This window comes from Ixodes scapularis, unplaced genomic scaffold (assembly GCF_016920785.2).
Source record: "Ixodes scapularis isolate PalLabHiFi unplaced genomic scaffold, ASM1692078v2 PGA_scaffold4__175_contigs__length_147842914, whole genome shotgun sequence".
Classification (NCBI taxonomy): domain Eukaryota; kingdom Metazoa; phylum Arthropoda; class Arachnida; order Ixodida; family Ixodidae; genus Ixodes; species Ixodes scapularis.
The window spans coordinates 125,073,252-125,093,040 of record NW_024609879.1 but is presented as its reverse complement, the minus strand read 5'-3'; the positions used below and the strand labels follow the sequence as shown (position 1 = coordinate 125,093,040).

The following is a 19,789-nucleotide window of genomic DNA, read 5'->3' as shown; positions in this document are numbered from 1 at the left end:
TATAACAATTGTGAGGACTGCGGGTTTCTGTACTGCTGTACCACATCGATGCAGAGACCAGGGCCTGTTGCTTGGCTTCTCGAAATGGATAAGAGCCCCCTAGGAGATAGAAAAGTTTGAGAAGTTTCGCACTTTATACTTAACAGTACGAGTTTCTAATACCTCGTCTTCCGAAAGGTTGAGGTGAAATTTCTTGAAAGGTGGTGATCGTCGCCTCCCGCTGGGGTTTTCACTGTTCGGCAAAGTCTTATTGCACAGAAAGCTCGTGCCGGAGGTGGAGCGGCCGCTGAATCCCTAACCTATCACCGACTTTGGGAGTGCATCTTTTTTCTGGCGAACTGTTCATCTTGGTGCTTCTTTCTCTTGCCACACCCGCTGGTTTAGTAGCCCGGTCCACAACGTGACATCCCGCTTTTGCCCTCCCCCATCCCACGTCTGCAGTCCAGTTTGAGCGTTCCCTGGGCAAGCTGCAGGTGGTGAGCGTCAACTACCCCCGCAAGATCCTGGACATGGGGGTCCAGCGCCTGTCCGAGGAGGAGGACCGCACCGTGCCCCCGGACAGGGACCTCCTCTGGTTCCGCCAGCTCATGCTGGACATCGAGAAGGTAGGGGGACAAGTCTTGATTCCGGTTCGCGCGCTTCCGACCGCTTAGGATCGTGGGCCTCGAAACAGAAACCGAAGTAGAGGGGAAGGCAAGAGCGCACGGGTATGTCGAAACACCGAGCTCCGACGGATTATTCGTGAATAGACGCAAAGCTAGCTGCCTTTGTCTCTACTGGCCATTCAAGTGCCGATCGCCTGACGCAGGCGTTCGTTCGAACATGTTCGAAGAACGGGTAGATATGCAGAGCAGCTTGCCTCTACCCACTAACCGTTCCGGTCGGAGCTCGGTGTTCCGACGTCCATGCGTGCTCTCGCCTTCTCCTTCCCCTCGGTTTCTACCCATATAAACAACCATTTCTCTCGGGTAGTATGTGCACTTGATCTTGCAAGGTGGCGCAAAACCTTTGTTTTATTGAAATGCAGTTCCGAAGTTGCCTCGTAGAGGGCGCCAGCACGTTTTCTCATCTTAAGAGGTCGCAAGAACTTGGTCCCGAGCAATTGCAAGTGTGTGAATGGATTCTCACGGGCTTCACTGTGAGAGTCCAATCTTTCAGTTTTACAATACTTTGTTTGCCCAAAATCGAGGCAAAGAGTGCGTGCTAGGCCCCCCTCGAGCCAATTGAAGCGACGGAGCGAAGCGTGTGGCTCTCCATAGGAGGAGCGCGCTTTGACGACGCGTCATCACACGGCTCGCTCCGACACGCCGATTGGCTTGCCGGGGCTGTCGGTCTGCCGAGGAGGTTACGTCCGTCAACGTTTGTCGAGAAGACGAAGGGGCGGACCTCGTCAGGCGGTCGCCCGCATCTGGTCCTCGGCGTTTGCCTATTTTGTAGAGTTGCTTGCAAAGTGACCGTGCATCTGTATGAGCGAGTGAGTGAGCGTGGGGGAATCAGCCACAACACTTCACCTGTCAAGTTGGCTTCGGTGCTGGCAAAGTTCACGAGAGCACAGCTAAGTGGAATGCTTCGTGTGCACAAGTACCGTATTTTCTGGACTGTGGTCCGCGGCCCACATACATTTAGAAGTTGAAATTTTACCTGATGCGGGCTATACAAGGATTTGATTTTTCTAGATTGTTCAGTGTAGCGAGACGTGAAGGATTTGATGAGTAACGGAGTATATTAATGTTGATTTATGTATGACAAATGCCTACTGCTAATGCAGTAGGCATTTGTCAGGTTGTGTTATGTATGATCACTTTTTCGTTCGGGTTAGGCACTAAGTACGGACTATGCACCGGGTGCGGACTGTCTAAGCAAAAACTTTTATTTCTGATACCCAAATTTGCTTTTGCGGACTATGCACCAGGTACGGATTATAGTCTAGAAAATACGGTACTCTCGCTCGTAGAAAGCGCATTTCTTATCCAGGTGCCCGTACCCGCTCGTTTGCCAGCACTCAAATCAGCTTGTGAGACGGAGTATGGCATGGGTGTGTCTGTGTAAGTATGTAAGTGAGTGAGCGTGTGTAGGAGGGGGGAGGAAGCAAGCATATTATGGTAATGTCACGAATACGGTAATTTTTGCCCAAAAACCTGGAGACAGCAGTGGCCCAGGTGCATGCGAAACCCCTCCCTTAAATTGGGTACCTAGTCACGTTGGCATAGAGGGCAACGAGAAGGCCGACAGGCTTGCAGGGCCAGTGGGAAACCTTGTCCAATCGTCTTTCTGCAACCAAATCCTAGGTTGCACTTTGGTAAAACTCTCACCAAAGCATGCTGATTGTTACTATCGTTTGGCGCAGATGGCCTCGTAGCTCTTGCGCCATTAAACCCCCAAAATCAATCAATCAATCAACCCCTCCCTTAAACTGGCCACGAAGAACACGTGAACCGGAGGGCGGTACAGAAGTTTGATTGGATAACGTAGTTGGACCAAACTTGCAAGAGCAAAGGTGCCCCTAAGCGTCGCCGCGGACCCCAGAGTCGGGACGTGCTGACCGTACCGACCTTGCGTCCGGTCCCTCGCAGCTCTACACGCTTGTGCTGGCCCACGAGGACGGCAGCTGTCCACCGGAGCGCCGGGCGGAGCTGTCGGAGCGCCTGTTTGCGGAGGTGCAGCCATCCGAAGACAGGCTCCTGCAGCTGATGAGCATCCGCAAAGGGCGGGCCCTCGTGCTCAGGATCCTCCCCATCCTCGGCCGGGTGGGTCCCTGCCACTTGGCGCTGGCGCACCGAAAGTTTGGAGAAAGTCAATGCCAACATTGCGGCCGGTGCTTTGATATGCGCGGAGTAGGGAAATATCACGTGCAAGACCTTTGTCTAGTGTTTTTCTAGCTCTATTTTGTGCAAAAACGCAGGCGTCGTGCATTGTACGAGGAAAAATTAAGTCAAGCACTCAAACAACCTTAACTCGTCGCAGCAAAACGAACCTGTCTAATGTGTGGTTTGATTAATTTCTGCGCTCTTCTGTCGCTATCTTTGTTTCCCAATTACTGCGACGACTTCTAGAAGTTTGTGGAACTCGGTGCGTACCCCGTGCTTTGCCAGCCCTAGCACGTGGCTACGATGAATGTTGGCGGCATATAATTGGCACCGTGTCACGTGACCACGCTTGTTCTGACTGCAAGTTAAGGTTGGTAAACACTGCTAACTTTCCTTCTTTTTTTTTTTTTTTTTTGCGATTGTCGTTGCATGGAGAGAAAGAAACTGGCTGCGAGTTGAGGGGAGTGAACACTGCTAGTTTTCTTCGAATTCTTTTCATGACTGCCATTGCATGGAGAGAAAAAGACCGTGTGCTTCATAGGTTACGAATGTCGAGGAGTAATTCTTAAGCGCAGGGGTGGTCCAGTTGCGCCGTTTGCGTTATATTGATAAATTCTTGCTTGCCTGTGCTTCGCTGTTCCCAAAGCGAAAAATTGCGCCAGAGCGAACGAAGTGGTTTTTGGAAGAGTACCATTTGTTTTTGTCTGGCAACTATGGGAACCGGGGGGGGGGGTTTGGCCATTACAATCCGACATTCCTAATGCAACGCAGTTTTAGTTGCATTTCGAGGCACCCTACTAAAGATTGAAGGAGCTGTGCAACGATTTTAACGTTGAAAGAATTGGCATCTTCTGCTTTTGATACTGTTCACTGTGTCACAAATGACAGAAAACACAACTCCTTTCATTGAAATGTTGCGATTCCGCCGCGTAATAGCGAAGCAAAACTTGGAATATTTCCTGACCTGCGGCCACGAGCGGCGGCCATGAGAAACAAGCGGCGTGACGTCAGTGTGGAATCTTGTAGAAAGATGCCAAGTTATGTGAATACCTGCTTGATAAAAGGTAACTTTTCTGTAAATCTTGTCGTTCCAACATATATATAAATGCGTCAAAACCCTGGTATCATCGACGAAACTTTCATTATACAAAGTTTTAGTGGCGCCACCTATCCTAGGTCCACAAAACCGCGAACAGCCGCCAGTAGCCGGAGGGGGAGGGGGACAGTACCGGACGGGCAAGGACGGGTATGGCCGGACCCGGATGAGACTTTCCTCCTTTCACCGTATATTTCGCGGGGCGCCCGCCAGCACGTGGTCATGCGGTCGCGAGCGGACGAGTTCTCGCTGCTCGCTGATGACTCTAAAAAGAGGACTTTTCCGGAACCCCGCGCCTACTCAAGTGACGTCACTGCGCACGTGACCCAGAAGACGATGTACGAGTTGAGAGGCGGCAAAAACCTGGATCTTTTTCATTTTTTTAAATAAAAACTAGGGTATCCAGGCAAAATCAGTTTTCTGCAGTTCACTGCAGAAGTGTCAGGCATCAACTTCCACAAATATTTAAGCAAAGCCCTGAAATTGTTGCACAGCTCCTTTAACAGGAGCAAGTAATTCTTTTTTTCTGCATACCCATGTTCAGAAGCATGACACTGTATTATAGAAATGTGCTCACACATAATTTCCACTTCGTTGGCGTAAAAAAAAAAAAAAAAAAAAAAAAAAAAAAAAAAGAAAAGTGGCTGTGTGATGATGCGTTGTAAAAGCGCAAGTGAAGGTATTGAAAAGAATGAGACAAAATCTGCATCAAAACGTGGGTTTTCTTGCCATAATATCTGTTGTACATTGCGATGACCTGCATTACTATTCGTAATTTCCTTGTTTTACATCTGTGCATTTAAGATCTGTGTCATAACTTGCATATTATCATATGCGCTTTGGTTTATGCTTGGTGAGTTCTCCTAGTCACAGTTATTTTGTAATGTCATAATTAGCAACATTTTGCATTTAAGAATAAAGTACAGGGTGTCACAAAAAAAAAAATTTACAGGGTTTTTTCTATCGCAAAAATAAACTAGGCATCGCCGAACGCTCATTTTCTGCCCAAAGGTAACGCTAGAGGTCACAACCAGATGCCAAAGTTTCATTTCGATCCGATACCTTATTCAAAAGTTATCTGCGATTTTCTGAAAATTTCAATGGGAAAATGGAGCCAATTGTTTCCCCCTTTTTCGGTTTCTGGTGCCATAGAGCCCCATGTATTCGAAAACTCTGTCGGCCGCCATTTTCCCATTGAAATTTTCAGAAAATCACTTATAACGTTTGATTAAGTAATCGGATCGGCTGAAACTTTGGCATCTGGTTGTGACCTCTAGCGCTACCTTTGGGCGGAGAATGAGCATTTCGGCAATGCCTAGTTTATTTTTGCGCAAAAAAAAAACAATTTTTTTTTTGTGACACCCTGTATATGTATTTATACATTTTAAATTGTTGAACTCTAGTTTAAATTTGTGTGTTTAAATGCTTATTTAAGCTTACTCTTTAGTATTTATGTAATCTTGCCTATCTTCCAATCCTCCAAACTGCGCCCAGCCCCTAGCCAAAAATCATTCATACTTTCCACTCTCGTAAAGAAGGAAGACCAGCTGAGCTGTACTTGATACACTGTGTGCTTCTTCGTCGTCGTCTATTTTTCGCACTGTTTCCTACTATGAATTCCCACCAACGCGCCCAACTATCCATTCTCCTATGATAGCTGGAAAGGTTGCCGCCATCTACGAGCGGCGGCGGAAACCATACTGGTTGTGTGCTTGCCGCCGTCGCTTATAGATGGCGGTAGCTGTCCAGGTAGGTCTGTGTCGACATACACGGACACGATCCTGGAGAAGCTAGCCCTTAACCGCTCCGCTATAAAAAAACGTTTAAAGACCCCTGTTAGATTGGTACTGTACATTGACTTATCAATTGCGACAGTTAGCACGCTTGCACATCAATCCTGCTAACCTTTGTCCACTAGCACTAATGGAAACAAAACATTAATTTGGCCTGGTTTATAGCACAGCTTAACAGCTCTCAAAGGTCACTTTGACTAGCACAGTATGACCGCCAACTTTAGGTTTTTAATGGGCATCGCTCAAGTGGTTACAAAAATGTGGCATCACTCATAGGGAACTTCACCGAACTGCTCCAAACTAGTGTGTGTGCTGCTTCAAAGCTGCTTTAAAGTGCAAATTTTCTGATACAAAAGTGCTCCAAAGTTACTTTTTTTTTTTTGCTCCAAAAATTGTTTTAAACTGGCTGGACAACCCCTGTAAGTGGTATTTATTGAGAGTACAAAAATTGTTGCATCACTCCTTTAAACTGGCAGTTGGAGTGTGCCTCGGCCGAAGCCCTTTCCTGACTGCGTTTCTCTCTCCAGCATCACGGCGTGTCCACGCTGGCGACGGTGCTTCGCCACATTTCGCTGCTACAGCGCAAGGACAGGCTGGACGGCATCCTGCGGGGTGGGCTGCGCAGCGTGTCTCTGGTGGCGAGCCACGCCTCCCTTTCAGACTTGGTTCAGCTGGCAGCCAGCCTGATGATGAACCCAGTGCCCAGTTTGGCAAACCCCGTGAGTGACTGATTGATTAATTTGTTTCATTGATTTATAGACCAGATCGATCAATTGGGTTTACATATTCTGCTTATCTACTTTATTAATGAGCAATAGCAAACCCTCTAAGTGATTGGTTGATTTGAGGATTTGGCTCATTGATGCATATATCAAATCAATCAGGTGTATATATTCTACTGATAATATCAATTGTATCTGTGAGCCATGTACAGAGGCTGACTTGGCATTTTGCTGCCTTAGGTGCAGCCCTTAACAATGTGTGTGCCCCCTTCCCGAAACGGGGGTTGGAGGGGGGGGGGGGGGGGGGGGGGGATTAGTTAATGGGCTGAAGTAGCATTGAATTGGCCAGGTTTAACAAATCCTGTAAGTGTCAATATTTGGGTGGGGTGATTGATTGATGTGGCCTATTACGAAGTCTGTGCATTGTACAGCTTCACAAGTGCTGAATTGTGCAGCATTATTGGTTGACTAAGTTATTTAATTGGAATTAGAGAAAACTGGTGTTTTTTTTTGGTGTTTTACAGCGAAGCTGTTTATGGCTAGGGTTCCGTGGATTTTTCGTGTGCAGTGACTAAAAACTTCACACTCGCACCGCCGCACGCGCACGCCTTCCTTGTATAAAAGATTCAAAGTAAATAACCAAAATAAAACAATGACGAACAGGCGTGCAAGATGCCAGTTGTTTTGAGCTTTTGCTTTAGAACAGTTACTGCTGCAAGACGCCAGCACGTGCAATGCATGGAATACCATTCCCTGCATTCTCCTTGATGCTTGGGTAGGAATAGGTCTATTCAGTAGATTAGTTATCAATAGGCACCATTTTCAAGATCAGTAGACTCTCAGGTAAATAATAAAGGTTTCTCAAAGATTTGCTGCTGTGCGACCCGCGTCGGCCGTGTCTACGCTTGCACTGCCCTCTCTGTGTCGTCGTTACCAGTGCTTGCGTGCCTAGTTTCCTTTCCTTCTGCTCTCCCGGGGTGGTGGTCCCGTCGTGCGTGTCTAGTTTCCTCCATCTCCTCGAGGCGGGTCTTTGTCGTGTACTAAACAGCTTCGCTGATCATCTATTTTCACAGAGTAGAATGGCTCATGTTTTTTTTTTTATTTTACTTTTCTAGAAATAATAAGACAAAACAGGTGAGCCATCCCAGACTGTCCCAGTAAATTGATTAAGTATTTTTATGTGGCATTACCAATTTGATGTCACTATACCCTGAGTTTATTTTGATATTATTGTTTATTGATTTAGTTGACTACTTCATCAAAAATGTCACAGTTTTCAGGATGTTTATATACAGTGCAATCCACTTGTAACGATATATAGAAAACCCGAAAATTCAATCGTTATGAACGGTTATCGTTGTATCTTGACTAGATACTGGGCGTTTCTAGTCTAAAACCCCTAGAAACTGATCGTTATAAGCAGGACATTGTTGTGTGTGGTATCGTTATAAGTGGATTGCACCGTAGTGGCATCGTGAAACAAGCTTATTAATTAATATGCTTGGAAGTGTGAACTTGATGTCACGAGATCCCGAATAACTGCTTGGAAGGCAGTATTGATTCAGTCAGTTAATTTGTTCGAAATTTGATATCACAATGCAGAGATTTCTTTTTGTGTGTGTGTGTGGCCACCTTTGATTATTTTTATTCATCAATTTATGTAGCGTTGCCAGCTACACATCAGACCCAGGGACGCTTATTTGGCATTAATTTAATTGATGTATGTAGGGTGAACAATTTTCTTAAACGACACTAATAGTTTTGCTATTGCAAAGAACCAGTTTGCCCGTCTCGGTGGTTTATGGACGTCTCGGGTGTAGTTAGTTGACTCCCTCAGAGCTTATACAAACGACGTTGTAATGGATCGGTTCTGCTGCATTGACTAGCCAGGTTTTTTTTTTTACTGAACTGGTGGATGTCTGTTGCAGTTTGCTGTGCGCGTGACCTGCAGCCTCATAGAGCGCGCGGAACAAATTTTTCTCGAAGAGGGTGATTCCGCGAGCAACGAAGAACAACGGAAGTGGTGAGGAGTTGCCTTCGCGTACCGTGCTGTCACTTTCTGTGTGTCTGCATGTGTGAGTGCATGCGCATTCTTGCGTGAGTATTCGTATCAATAAGGTGCATGTATGTGTGCATGCCTGTGTGAGCGGTCACGTGTATAGCGGCCGTGCTTGCGTGTTGTGTGAGTATTATACGTGGGATGCATGTATGTGCATGCTTGTGTTAGGGTGAACACAGTATTCGTGTACATGCACATTCTTGTGTGAGTGTTCTTGTACGTAGGGTGCATATATGTTTGCATGCTTGCGTGAGTGTTCATGTGCATAGCGGACATGTGCATCTGCGCCGTTCTCGTTCGATTATTGCTATACGTAGGGTGCTGTGCAAGTGTTTGCATGTATAGTGTGTATGTGCCTATGATGCAGTCGTGGGCATGTTATTGCTAAAATGTAAGTGTTACAGTTTTTCAGGGAAAAGTAACCCTGCTATAGTTAAAGTTACAAAATTGAAAGAGTTACTTTGCTAAAGTAGTGCCATTACTTCGTTACTTTACAAAAATATTAGAAACCATTCAAAAGGAACCTACCTTAATAGTCCTTGAAATTAGCATCGATTTTTTATAAGGCACTGTGTGGTTCATGGTAGGGAATCTGATTTTTTAAGAAACTCTGATTTTCCTAAGAATCAATATAACATGTTTGGTTCTTCCTATTTTAATTTTTACCATGAATAGCTCCCTGAACAAGATCACAATTTAAGACAGTATTGGGGTAAATCCCCCATATGATAAAGCATTTATTATAGTTTCTTCTTCGGCAAAATTACAGGTGACTTTAGTTTGTCCAAATTTTAAGCTGGCTGATACCTGCTGATGATCCATGAGGAACTTTAAAATAAGCGCTATCATTATAAGATATACTCTAATACAACAGTGAAGTCAATAATAATAATATAAGTACTACCTTGCAATCAGCTTTGTAGATGTTCTCTCATGCCACTTCAGTTTTGTAGGTCGAATCGTTTTCTACTGCATGCGCACAATATTTCATGAAACACGAAGCTTCTCTTGAAAACTTTGAGAGCAATATTGCGGCAACATTCCTTTGTCAAACCCGCTGAACACGGCATCGACGCAAAAGAAGCATTGACCGAGGTACAAATGACCACTGCGTGTAGGATTCCTAACAGCTGTTGCAACCTTTTCTCCGCCACTTTCTAACGAGATCGGACACGTTTGCACTCCTCCGTCTCACCACCCCAACTAGAAGAGACCACGAGAAAAGCCCACGACGTGAATATTTATGAACCATGTGCTCCTGGTACCGGCTAAGGGCAGCCTTTCAATTTAAAGAAAACACACAAACAAGCAGAACGACTGACGTTTCAAGCGAATACTCATTCTCAAGTGGAGAGAAAGGGTACTGAGGGAAAGGTATATCCCTCCTCCTCACCTCCTCATCCTGTCTGCTACCCCTCCCTCTGAGCAGCGTCGCCGTCGCCTCAAGGGTCACGTGACGATGATGTCATCAGTGACGATGTCGATGCTGATGACGTCATCAATGACGATGCAGATGCCGATGACGTCATCAGTGACGATGCCGATAATGTCATCCGTAACGTCACTGATGACGTCATCAGTGACCATGATGTCACTGATGATGTCATCAGTGACCATGATGTCACTGATGACGTCATCAGTGACGTCGCGCGTCCCATAATGCACCCCGCAATTATGCCGACGGCGACGCCGCTCAAGCCGGAAACAGGCGCCTAAGAGCTGAGCTCTAAAAGGGGAAGAGAGAGCAAACGGGCCTAAAGTCGAGACCCCGCAAGGGTGCATCTGGGAGTTGGACGATTCAAATGGAAAGGGAAGGAAACGTACGCTTGGCGGCAGAAAATCAAGGTTCAGAAAATCGGCTTTGCATTAGTAAGCCCGCGGGCGATCTGGGCGACAATCGCCAAAAACTGTCCTCCCCCAAAAAGCACTCGCTCCCTCCTCGGAACGAAGAAAAAAGAAACGCTTTAGAGATGCCGCACTGTGATACATCTGCGTGCGCAGTGGAGAATGTGCCATACACTGTAACGACGTTATTCTTTACAGTTACTTTGAAAAAATGGTAACCCTATTACAGTTGCAAGTTATTTTCACTGAGTAGTAATGAGTTACAATTACAAGTTACTGAAAAAGTAAGTAGTTACCGGTAACACGTTACTGTAGTCGGTTACAAGTCAAGAAGGTAGGAGACGCTCCTCCCTCAAGCGTGATACACCTGTTTCAAATCCCTCCGCACTCTAAAGAAGAGTTCATTGGAAGAAGCGTTTCGCTTCAATGGATAGATATTAGCTACAGAGTGATGCCAACTTGTCTCCGATCCCACTTTTTAAGAAAGCGACCTCCGTATTGATTGGAGGGCGAACCGAGCCCCTGAAAGCAGCCTATGTATCCATCGGAGGGGGAACCTAATCCCCCCAAGTCGTATTTGTTTCCATCGGAGGCGGAAAGCTCTAATCTCCCTCTTGTGGCTTCCACAATGCTAAGTCAAAGTCAAAAGATGAAGCAACTATGTATCGGAAGGCAAGGCCCTCCTCGCGCGTTGGCTGCGACGTCACGGAAACGATCGGACGCTATTGGATGCTCAGGAGGCGGAGGGATATACAATTCCCTTTGAGGGGCATTTGCCGCTACCTTCTTGGCCGGTAACTTACTATAGTTAACTGCCCAAGACTGCTATAATGGTGTGTGCATGTGACAGTTTGTATGCATAGGGTGCATGTATGCATCTGATTGTATGTGAAACCCTTTTGTATGTTCATGTACATACAAAAAGTTTGATTTTAATTTGAACATTATTTTTTAAATAGTGGGTGAGAGTTATACGAGTTCAGTGTTCACCGTGTATTTGTCATGTTTGGTGGACATTAGGTGAGGAAATAATTGTCACTGTAAATTGGCTAATTAACTAAAACCCCTTAGTTAACCTTTTATTTGTTGGTTTTTGGGGTCATGTTGGAATTGCAGTATTGACACCAGTTACTATTAGAGGCCAGACCAATGGAAAGAATTTCCAAAAGGGAATGGTCTTTTAGATCTTAATTGATCCAGTTTAGGGTTTTAATTTAAATTTAAAATTGTTTAAATTTAATTTTAATTAAGCGCAATTTAAAAATTGTACTCAAAAAGAGTGTTGCAAGCTCTGCCTACAATGACCCTTCGAAGAGCGACGTCATTTTAATCAAGTCATCACTGTATCGGCCGCGTGTAGGTGCGCCGACGACACAAGTGATGACGTGACCTAAACGACTACGTTGCTCTTCCAAGCGTCATTATGGACAGGGCTTGCTGCGCTCTTTTTACACGCAATTTATAAATCGGGCGAAAAAACATTAAACTTTATCAGTTTATACTATTTAGAAAAGTGCTACCTTTTGGCAAGTCCTGTCTAGTCTCTAATAGTAATTGCCATCAATACTGCAATTCCAACATGACCTTTAAAGGGATACTGAAGCGAAACTTGAAATACACCTATTATGGTCAGAAATAGGTTCAATATGATCAATGATATTCATAAATCATAATCGCGCGTTTGTATTTTGTACGGATGGCTATATTTTTCACCCTGATGGGCCCGATTGGGCACGCGCTCAAAAATCGGCCATCGGAGAGCGCGATGCGTCTTGGGATATTGGGCGCATTCGTGACGTCACTTGTGCCGGTCGGGAAAGGCTACGGCGTGAATGTTGTGGTTACGAGCGTTGCCACTTGGTGGCGCGTCGACGATTTACGACCTGTGACAACGTGGCCGTTTGAGATGTGCAAGGGCTGCACGCACGCTGCACCACGGCAAGTCGGCAACCACGGCAGCACTGACAAAACCAGCTCTGAGGCCGGATTCTCAAAGCGAATTCACGACGAAAAAAGTGCGTACGACAAATTTGAGAGAAAACCCGTGCTCTCGAAACGAAATTGTCGTAACCTTTGCGCAGGTTACGACAGAATCCTACGACAGCTCCGAAGCTGTCTTACGCACTTTTTACGATCAAATCAACAAGGCCGACAGCGTTGCTCAGTTACTTGGTATCGGCCACCAACGGACATTTATTTTTCTTCGTGCTCTTCTCGTGCGTCCCTACTTCAACCAGCAAAAAAAAGGGAAGGAGTACTTAAAACAGACCACGATCAAGAACGCAGGATCCACAAACACACGAGAAGAGCTACAACAGCCACGATTCTGCCGACCGAGCGAGCTCGGCAAAATATAGTAGGCCTAGCAGCAACATCGACTCGGCGCACCGTTGCTCCGGCGGTCCTTGGCCAAGACAGTCTGTCCATGACCGGCTGGCCTGCTGAATGGAATATGCCCGCGCGACCCTTGTGGACCCTTACCGGATGAGTAGTTTGATCCCTGAACTAAATTTCAGAGGTCAATATTTTCCCCTTGTCATCTCGATCCCCTTGTTTTCCGAGACAGCGGTGACGAACGCTGTCGTCGAAAAGGGACTCTCATTGATTCTATCTCCTTGTTTTGTGTGATATAGAGCTCAAATAAACGCCATACGGATTACCTTGGCAACTCGGTATGTACACTCTGTTATTAGTATGCCATTTTTATTCTGACTCGACGCTACGTCAGTGTCGAGCTATAGCAGTTCGTGGGAGCTACGCGATGTCGGTCTAACCTTTCTTTGCCGAGTGTCATGTCAGTATCGAGTTGCAATCGTAAAAGATCGGTCCAGAAGCGCTTACCGAAACGCGGTCTAACAGAGCGAATCCAGCACTTCGATCAAACGCGCGTGTCCACTCCGAGTGTGAACAGGTATTTGGCATTTGCGTGGCTCTTGCTGACACCCTCGTAGTTCAAACATATCCTTTTTAACGTCGGCTTGCAGCTCGCGACTCGCAGCAACTAATACCGGCTGTGCCAGAAGCATGCTCGGGCCGTGTCGTGCAAAGAGCCGAAACGAGAACGAGCTCACTGTGGCCAACTACGCTTTGGCTTTCTCCGCCAAGGCTTTGCGAACGCGTTCAGGCCTAGGCGAATTCTGCCGGCACGCCGTATTGCCGCAGAACGGCGCTGCTATTTTGGCACAAGTGATGTCACGAGAACTTCCCCCCATCCACCAGATGAGAATTTGAAATCGTTTAATTATGTTTAAAATTAGTTCTCCTGTGTTTTACAGCGCAATATTTATATTTCCGAGGTGGTGCCTGTCCCTAGCCCATATTTATGCAACAAGATCGGCGCTAAAATTTCGTTTCACTACCCCTTTAAAACCAAAAATTGAAAAGTGAATTAACAAATGTTAGTTAATTAGTCAACTTAGCATTCTGATTATCCCTTCATATGTTATAATTAGAATGCAATTAAATGCAAAGGTGCAAGCGAGCTGGACAAGAATGAAGAAAATAATCCCTGGAGAAGGGGAACAAGAGGGACAAAGGACAAACACAAATCTCCAAACACAGCTAGGTGACTGGTGCGCGACCGAAAAAATCCGCCTGGTCCGGTCGCGCACCAGTCACCTAGCTGTGTTTGGAGATTTGTGTTTGTCCTTTGTCCCTCTTGTTCCCCTTCTCCAGGGATTATTTTCTTCATTCTTGTCCAGCTCGCTTGCACCTTTGCATTTAATTGCATTCTAATTATAACCTTAAATTGCAAGCTTCACCCTTGTTGGTGTTAGACTGGTGGCAGCTGATAAAACCCGTTTGCTCTACTGATGTCTAACCCCTGGTTAGCTCAATTGGTAGAGCGCTCCACCTGTAATGGAGAGGTCCCGGGTTCGATACCCGGACCAGGCGGATTTTTTCGGTCGCGCACCAGTCACCTAGCTGTGTTTGGAGATTTGTGTTTGTCCTTTGTCCCTCTTGTTCCCCTTCTCCAGGGATTATTTTCTTCATATGTTGTTCGCTGAGCCTGATAATGTACGGTGAAGAAGGCACTCGACTAACTCCCACCCCCTTTTTTTCTGAAATCTGTAGGAATTAAAATCAAACACCCCGTAGTATAAGCTGCATGGGTGTGATTTTGTATGCATTGTTGTGTGTTTGAATTAAAATCGAACAGCCCGTAGTATAAGCTGCATGGGTATGATTCTGTATGCATCCTTGTGCGAGTTCATATGCATTGAATCTGTGTGTCTGTGATTTTGTGTGCATTCTCACATATGTGCAGATTCACACAGATTCGATGCATGCACATACCGTAGAATACCGCGCATCCACCCATTTCAGATTAAGCGCCCATTACCAAATTTGTAAGATTTGAGAAAATACACACAGTACATTTATATGTGTAAAATTGATGACCAGACAAGCGCCCATCCCCCTTTGTTTTTTTCGATTATCTCCAAAGTTTGAGTGGGTGCTTGCCTGGTATTTTATGGTATGCACATGCACACAGAAGCGATGCATACACAGATTTTGTGCATGCCATATATATTTGAAAATAGGCTGACCTTTTATGAACAGACCCGTGTGCCTGCTTTCCTGCAGTACCCGCGGAGACCAACCGTTACGACCGGCGAAAAGAGCTGGTGAATGACAAAGCACAGATAACGTCTGGAATAATTAAAAAAAAAATAAAAGTGATCCACACAGAACTTGTTTTTGTGTTCCCATGTTGTCAGTGCCTTGTCATTTGCTGTTTGTCTTTCGTAAATCACAGTGATTGGCTCTTCTGGAGTGTTGCGGAGAAATGCATGCACATTTATTGTTCATAAAGGGGAGCATGCGACGTGTATACCTGACGAATTTTACGCATTAAATTTATTTATTTCCTTATCTATTGATGCCTCGAAGGCACTGCCATTGGCCATCGCTTGAGGAACGGACTGCTGGAAATTGGAATAATAAAAAAAAATGTTACAAATGCACACCAGAACGATGTAGTCAGACATAGAAACGAACAAGTTGTACGTGCGGAGGAATGCACCAGCACATTATTACTCCAGTATTGTTCAAAGCATGCAGGTTTGAAATATTCGCCCCTAAAAGTATCGATATGATCGGCAGTGACTGCGGTCGGGCAGAGGGTTTCGTTCCGCTATAGTTAAGGGCATCGAAGAGTTTGCACGAGAGGTGGCGAACGCGAAGACGGGGGCCATATTTTCCAAATGTTGTTTACTCTAGCGAAATATTTACGCTAGGTGGATTATGCTGACGAGACCAGGGAGTGTGGAGTTTGTGCCAGTTTTTTTTCACTTGAGAGGTCATGCAACGCCTCGCAGGACGAAGCTCCTGTCGGAGATGGCGGACCACCTTTGGCTCCTGGTGACCTCGCCCGAGGGTCAAGTAGACGAGGAGGCCCTGAACTCGCTCCCGCTGCTCACGAGAGAGCGCCACTGCCTGTCATCTCACCTGCGCCGCTTCGCCCTCATGCCGAACCTCGCGGAGGCGCTCTCGCGGTCCCCGCGAGAGCAACAGCACCATCAGCAGCAACTGCAGCAGCAGCAACACAACGGCTTTGGAGACATTGGTGTGGCGGCGCTGGGTTAGGCTCTCGGCCCCCCCCTTTGTGCGTGCGGCCATCCCTACGGACCGGTCATCCCTCCCAGGCTTGCGCGAGAGTTGGACTCTGTCGTTTGGGAAATGGGGGTGGGGGGAGGAGAAGTTTGCTTCGTGCAGTCACCACTGTGAACGGTCGCTTTCCGAATGGTTAGTTCTTGGCAGGAAACCTTGCGACGAGGGCGGAGTTCACCTCCAATTTTAAAGTGCCGCACTTTGATTTTTTTTTTTTTTTTTTTTCTTAGGGAAAGGGGTGGGGTTGCCTTGCGCAGTGCAGTCACTACTACTTTAAGCAGTCGCTTCCCGAAAGTTTACTTCTTGGGGGAGAGATAACCTCATGACGAGGGCCGTGTTTACCCACTAATTTTCAAGTGCTGCACTTTGATTTCAATTCTTCTTTTTGGGGGGAAGGGGGTGAGGGAGGGTAACTTCAGCTTGGCGGGATATGATGGGAACGTAAGGTTAGGATATGTGAAAGAAACTATTTGGGGCAGTCAATTCGGTGAAACCGACTTACGCGGACCTTGTGTGAGGTGTCCATCGCGGTTACTCCAGGGGAAGTGCGCTGTCGAGCGTCTCGGCGATTACATTGCTTGAACAACCGAAGGTGATGCAGACAGAGGTTGCATAGACAGTTGCGCTGGACGAAATATGTGCAGGAAGTGTGGTTATCAAGAGGGCATAAAATTTGTCTGTATTTCCAGGGAGTGAAGGAAAGTCTAGAAGAACTTCCCTTGGTTTTCACGTGTACAGGTGCATTTGAGGTTGCACACGAAATAACGAGCAAAGTTTTTTTTATGTACGGCTGAGCAAGTGATCATACGTTGTTTCATTTCTACGCTAGTTTCTTAAGATAAAGCTAGCGTTCCTTTCTGGTTTTATGTTCTCAGAAGTGTGACAGCTTGGACGTAAACTGGGACGTTCGGTCGGAAGCTTTTGTTGTTGTCTAAAGTTCTAAGCTATGTTTTTTTGTTTTTTGCACCTGTTCAGGCAAGGCCAGTGGTGCTGTCTCTTCACTTCCTCGAAGCTTTTGTTTCAATTAAAGTGCCATGAAATTTTCAAGAATACAAAGCGTGTAGGTACACAGAAAAAGTTCTCGAACTTGCTGTAAAAACGTAATTATTCTTTTGCTTCATTTTACTACGACAGCCAGTTGTTACGTAAACGAGAAATTGGTGTTTAAATAATGTTGACTTAGTGCAGGCCGAAGTTCAGCCAATAGAGCCATAGTTTCAAGCCTTCATTCCCGTAACGAACGGGGGAGGAGGAAGTTGGCCATTTATGTGACGATAAATCAGCGAATGTAGATCATCCGTGGGAATTTACCCTTTTTTTCGTGAAAACTAAAGGAAACGCTTACGCTGACAGTTTTGCTAGAGACGACTTCTATTTGTTTTACATTCAAAGACTAAAGTGACTGTCAACGTTACCTACATCCTCTCGTCGTAACCTTTCGTTGTCGCTACACTTGGTTTCTTTTTTCGTTATACTTTTGCGTGAATCACTGTTTTCGCTCAAAAGTCTCAGTAATCTCAGCGTCCGCATTTTTGGTTACGGACGAGTAAAACTTTCCCTAAACTCGCTACTTTTTTTTTTTTACATTTTATTTTCTGTTTCTTTAGGAAAGACGGTTCTTGTGGCTCTGCTCGTACCTTCAGAATGACTTTGTGCAACTTTTGAAAGTTGTTGCCTGTTGTTTTCTTTTGCTTTTCGTTGTTTCCGAAAGAACGATGCAAGGCAAGCATCTGGGAACAGGGCGCCGACATTTGCTACAGGCGTTGCCAATGTTCTCACTTTGCAGAATCTAGGAGGCACGTGCGTCGTGCGAGCAAATGAAATGGGTCCTTTCAAATGTCTCGCAAGTGCATGCCAGGCAGCCTTTTTTTTTTTTTTTAGCTCTTCTCGAACATTTTGTTGGGAAAAAAACATTTGCGTTGCCAAGCCCCATTTTTGCATTTGGGTTTTAACATCTGTACGTAGAGCACTGCATCGTTGTGTAAAGTGACTTCTGCAATGGTAGGTTGCTCCCCCTTGGTGGCCATGTTCGGAGACAGAAATGACACGCTTGAGTTGATCTGTCAACAACCTTCAATAATTTGCCCCCCCCCCCCCCCCTTGCCTTCTGCTGAAGTGTTGCAATAAGGTCTCAACTTTTGAGGGGGAACATTTCTTGTTTTTGTTTCTTTTTATAGAGGGGCGCTTTTTTCTATTTGTACATTTTGAGAGCAAGGATCGCTTTTGAGAGGGTCCGACACGTGTAGCATCCACGTTTTTTTTACTTGTGCATTTCTTTTCTTTGCCCTCGTTCAATTTGCGGCAGAGACAGGGTCGAGAGTTCTCTGCGGCGAGAAGTCATCGCTGTACAGTTTTCTTGTTTTGGTGTACAAGAGGTGGCATCTTCCTCATCTCGCCCCCTTCCTACTTTGAAGAAAAAAAAACTTAATTGTTGCTCATAAAACTTGATTGGAGTCACTTTTTATGCGAGGTTGCGTGTCTGTTTCGTGCTTGAGTGTACGTTTCTGCGGTGGAGATACACCGTGGAATTAACGGCAGATTGGCACGCAGTTACAGGTGTGGCATGCTTAAGAATGTAAAGAGAATCTGCATTACATAATTGTTTGCTTATCTGCCCCCAGTGGCTTGTTGAGGGCGACGTTGGAGTTGGATGAGATGCAGACAACGAGTAATGCCTGTACGGGACCGAGAGCGTCGTCTGCTGGCGTCGGGAGCACATTCACGATGCGACTGCGCACGTCTACCGTACTAGTGATGACGTCGTGCAGAGCGCAAGTTTGTCTGCTGCTTGCGCCGGGGGCAATGTTACTAGATTACATCAGTTGTGGACCTCCCCTCACTCACTTCGGTCCGCCTCCCGTCGTTCGAAGTGCCATCTAGATTTTCGTTTACAAACTCTGTTTCCTAGAGTACAATGGAACGCCATCTAGATGCTGCGCTTTGAAACGTACGTATCCCACAGGATACACTTCAGTTCCCAAAGCAGCCGACCGGCTCGTCAGAACGACGGGAGGCTAGTCGTGGCGAGTGAGGTGGAGTACTGCTCGTGCATGCAGCGTCTATGAGCAGTTCCGTGACTGGGCTAATCTAATAACGTTGGCCGGAAGTTGCGGTGTCGTCGAAACGCAGAGCTCTGTTTGGGTACGATTGGAAGGCTGGTGGGTGGACCTACCCGCCAGCCTTCCAATCGTGGAGGTCTACCCACTATCCTTCCAATCGGAGCCATTCAGAACTCGACGTCTGACGTCGCTGCAACCCATGTGCAAGAAGCAGACGAACTTGCGTTCCGCATAAGAAAGTTGACTGAGGTCAACGAGCCATGCCATCAACGGTGCTGAATAGACGTATCTTATTGTTTCTGCGCCATTCTCATGCTATATAGGTAGAAAACGGTTTTATTAGAGCACTATATAGCTCCTACGGAGCAGAGTAGCGCAATTCTTTGAACCCCGTGTTTTGCCGACAACATGGCCGACAGAGCGGCTCGGCGCGAGTCACGTGGTACTCAGGGTTCCAGGAGGCGGCCCGCCCTATGGGAGAATACATGGAGATTGATAAAACACGGCTGATTAAAAAATGAACGGCGTGTTCACACTTTTCAAAACTAGTCTGCCGTGAAGTTAGTAAAGCACTAAACACTCTATCAAAGTTTTAATAATATCGGATGCGTGTGCAAATTTTGAGAAGGTAATTTCCAAGGCAATGGCGTTTGAAGCAGACGATTTTTGCTCGCAGCGGAGATGGGCTTTTCGGGTTGGCCGGAGCGGGTCACGTGAATGGTGTGACGTCGCTGTGTCGTCTGCTGCATGATGCCGCTCAAGCAATTTTTAAAAAAAAGTCAGGTCCTTGCGGGG

The 19,789-nt window shown here is 46.2% G+C and overlaps 1 protein-coding gene across 4 annotated transcripts in view; it reads left to right on the top strand.

The window, feature by feature from the left end:
- The window catches only part of LOC8029980 (protein PAT1 homolog 1), a 42,583-nt gene extending 24,186 nt beyond the window's left edge, over positions 1–18,397 (top strand). For all 4 annotated transcript variants that reach the window (XM_029991767.3, XM_029991766.4, XM_029991765.4 and 1 more), the window contains 5 exons: positions 442–605; positions 2,574–2,747; positions 6,224–6,415; positions 8,347–8,441; positions 15,644–18,397. In XM_029991767.3, the coding sequence (XP_029847627.2) occupies positions 442–605; positions 2,574–2,747; positions 6,224–6,415; positions 8,347–8,441; positions 15,644–15,911 (893 nt within the window). In that variant the 3' untranslated portion in view covers positions 15,912–18,397. The remainder of the gene's footprint in view (positions 1–441; positions 606–2,573; positions 2,748–6,223; positions 6,416–8,346; positions 8,442–15,643) is intronic.
- The last annotated feature ends 1,392 nt before the right edge of the window (positions 18,398–19,789 follow it).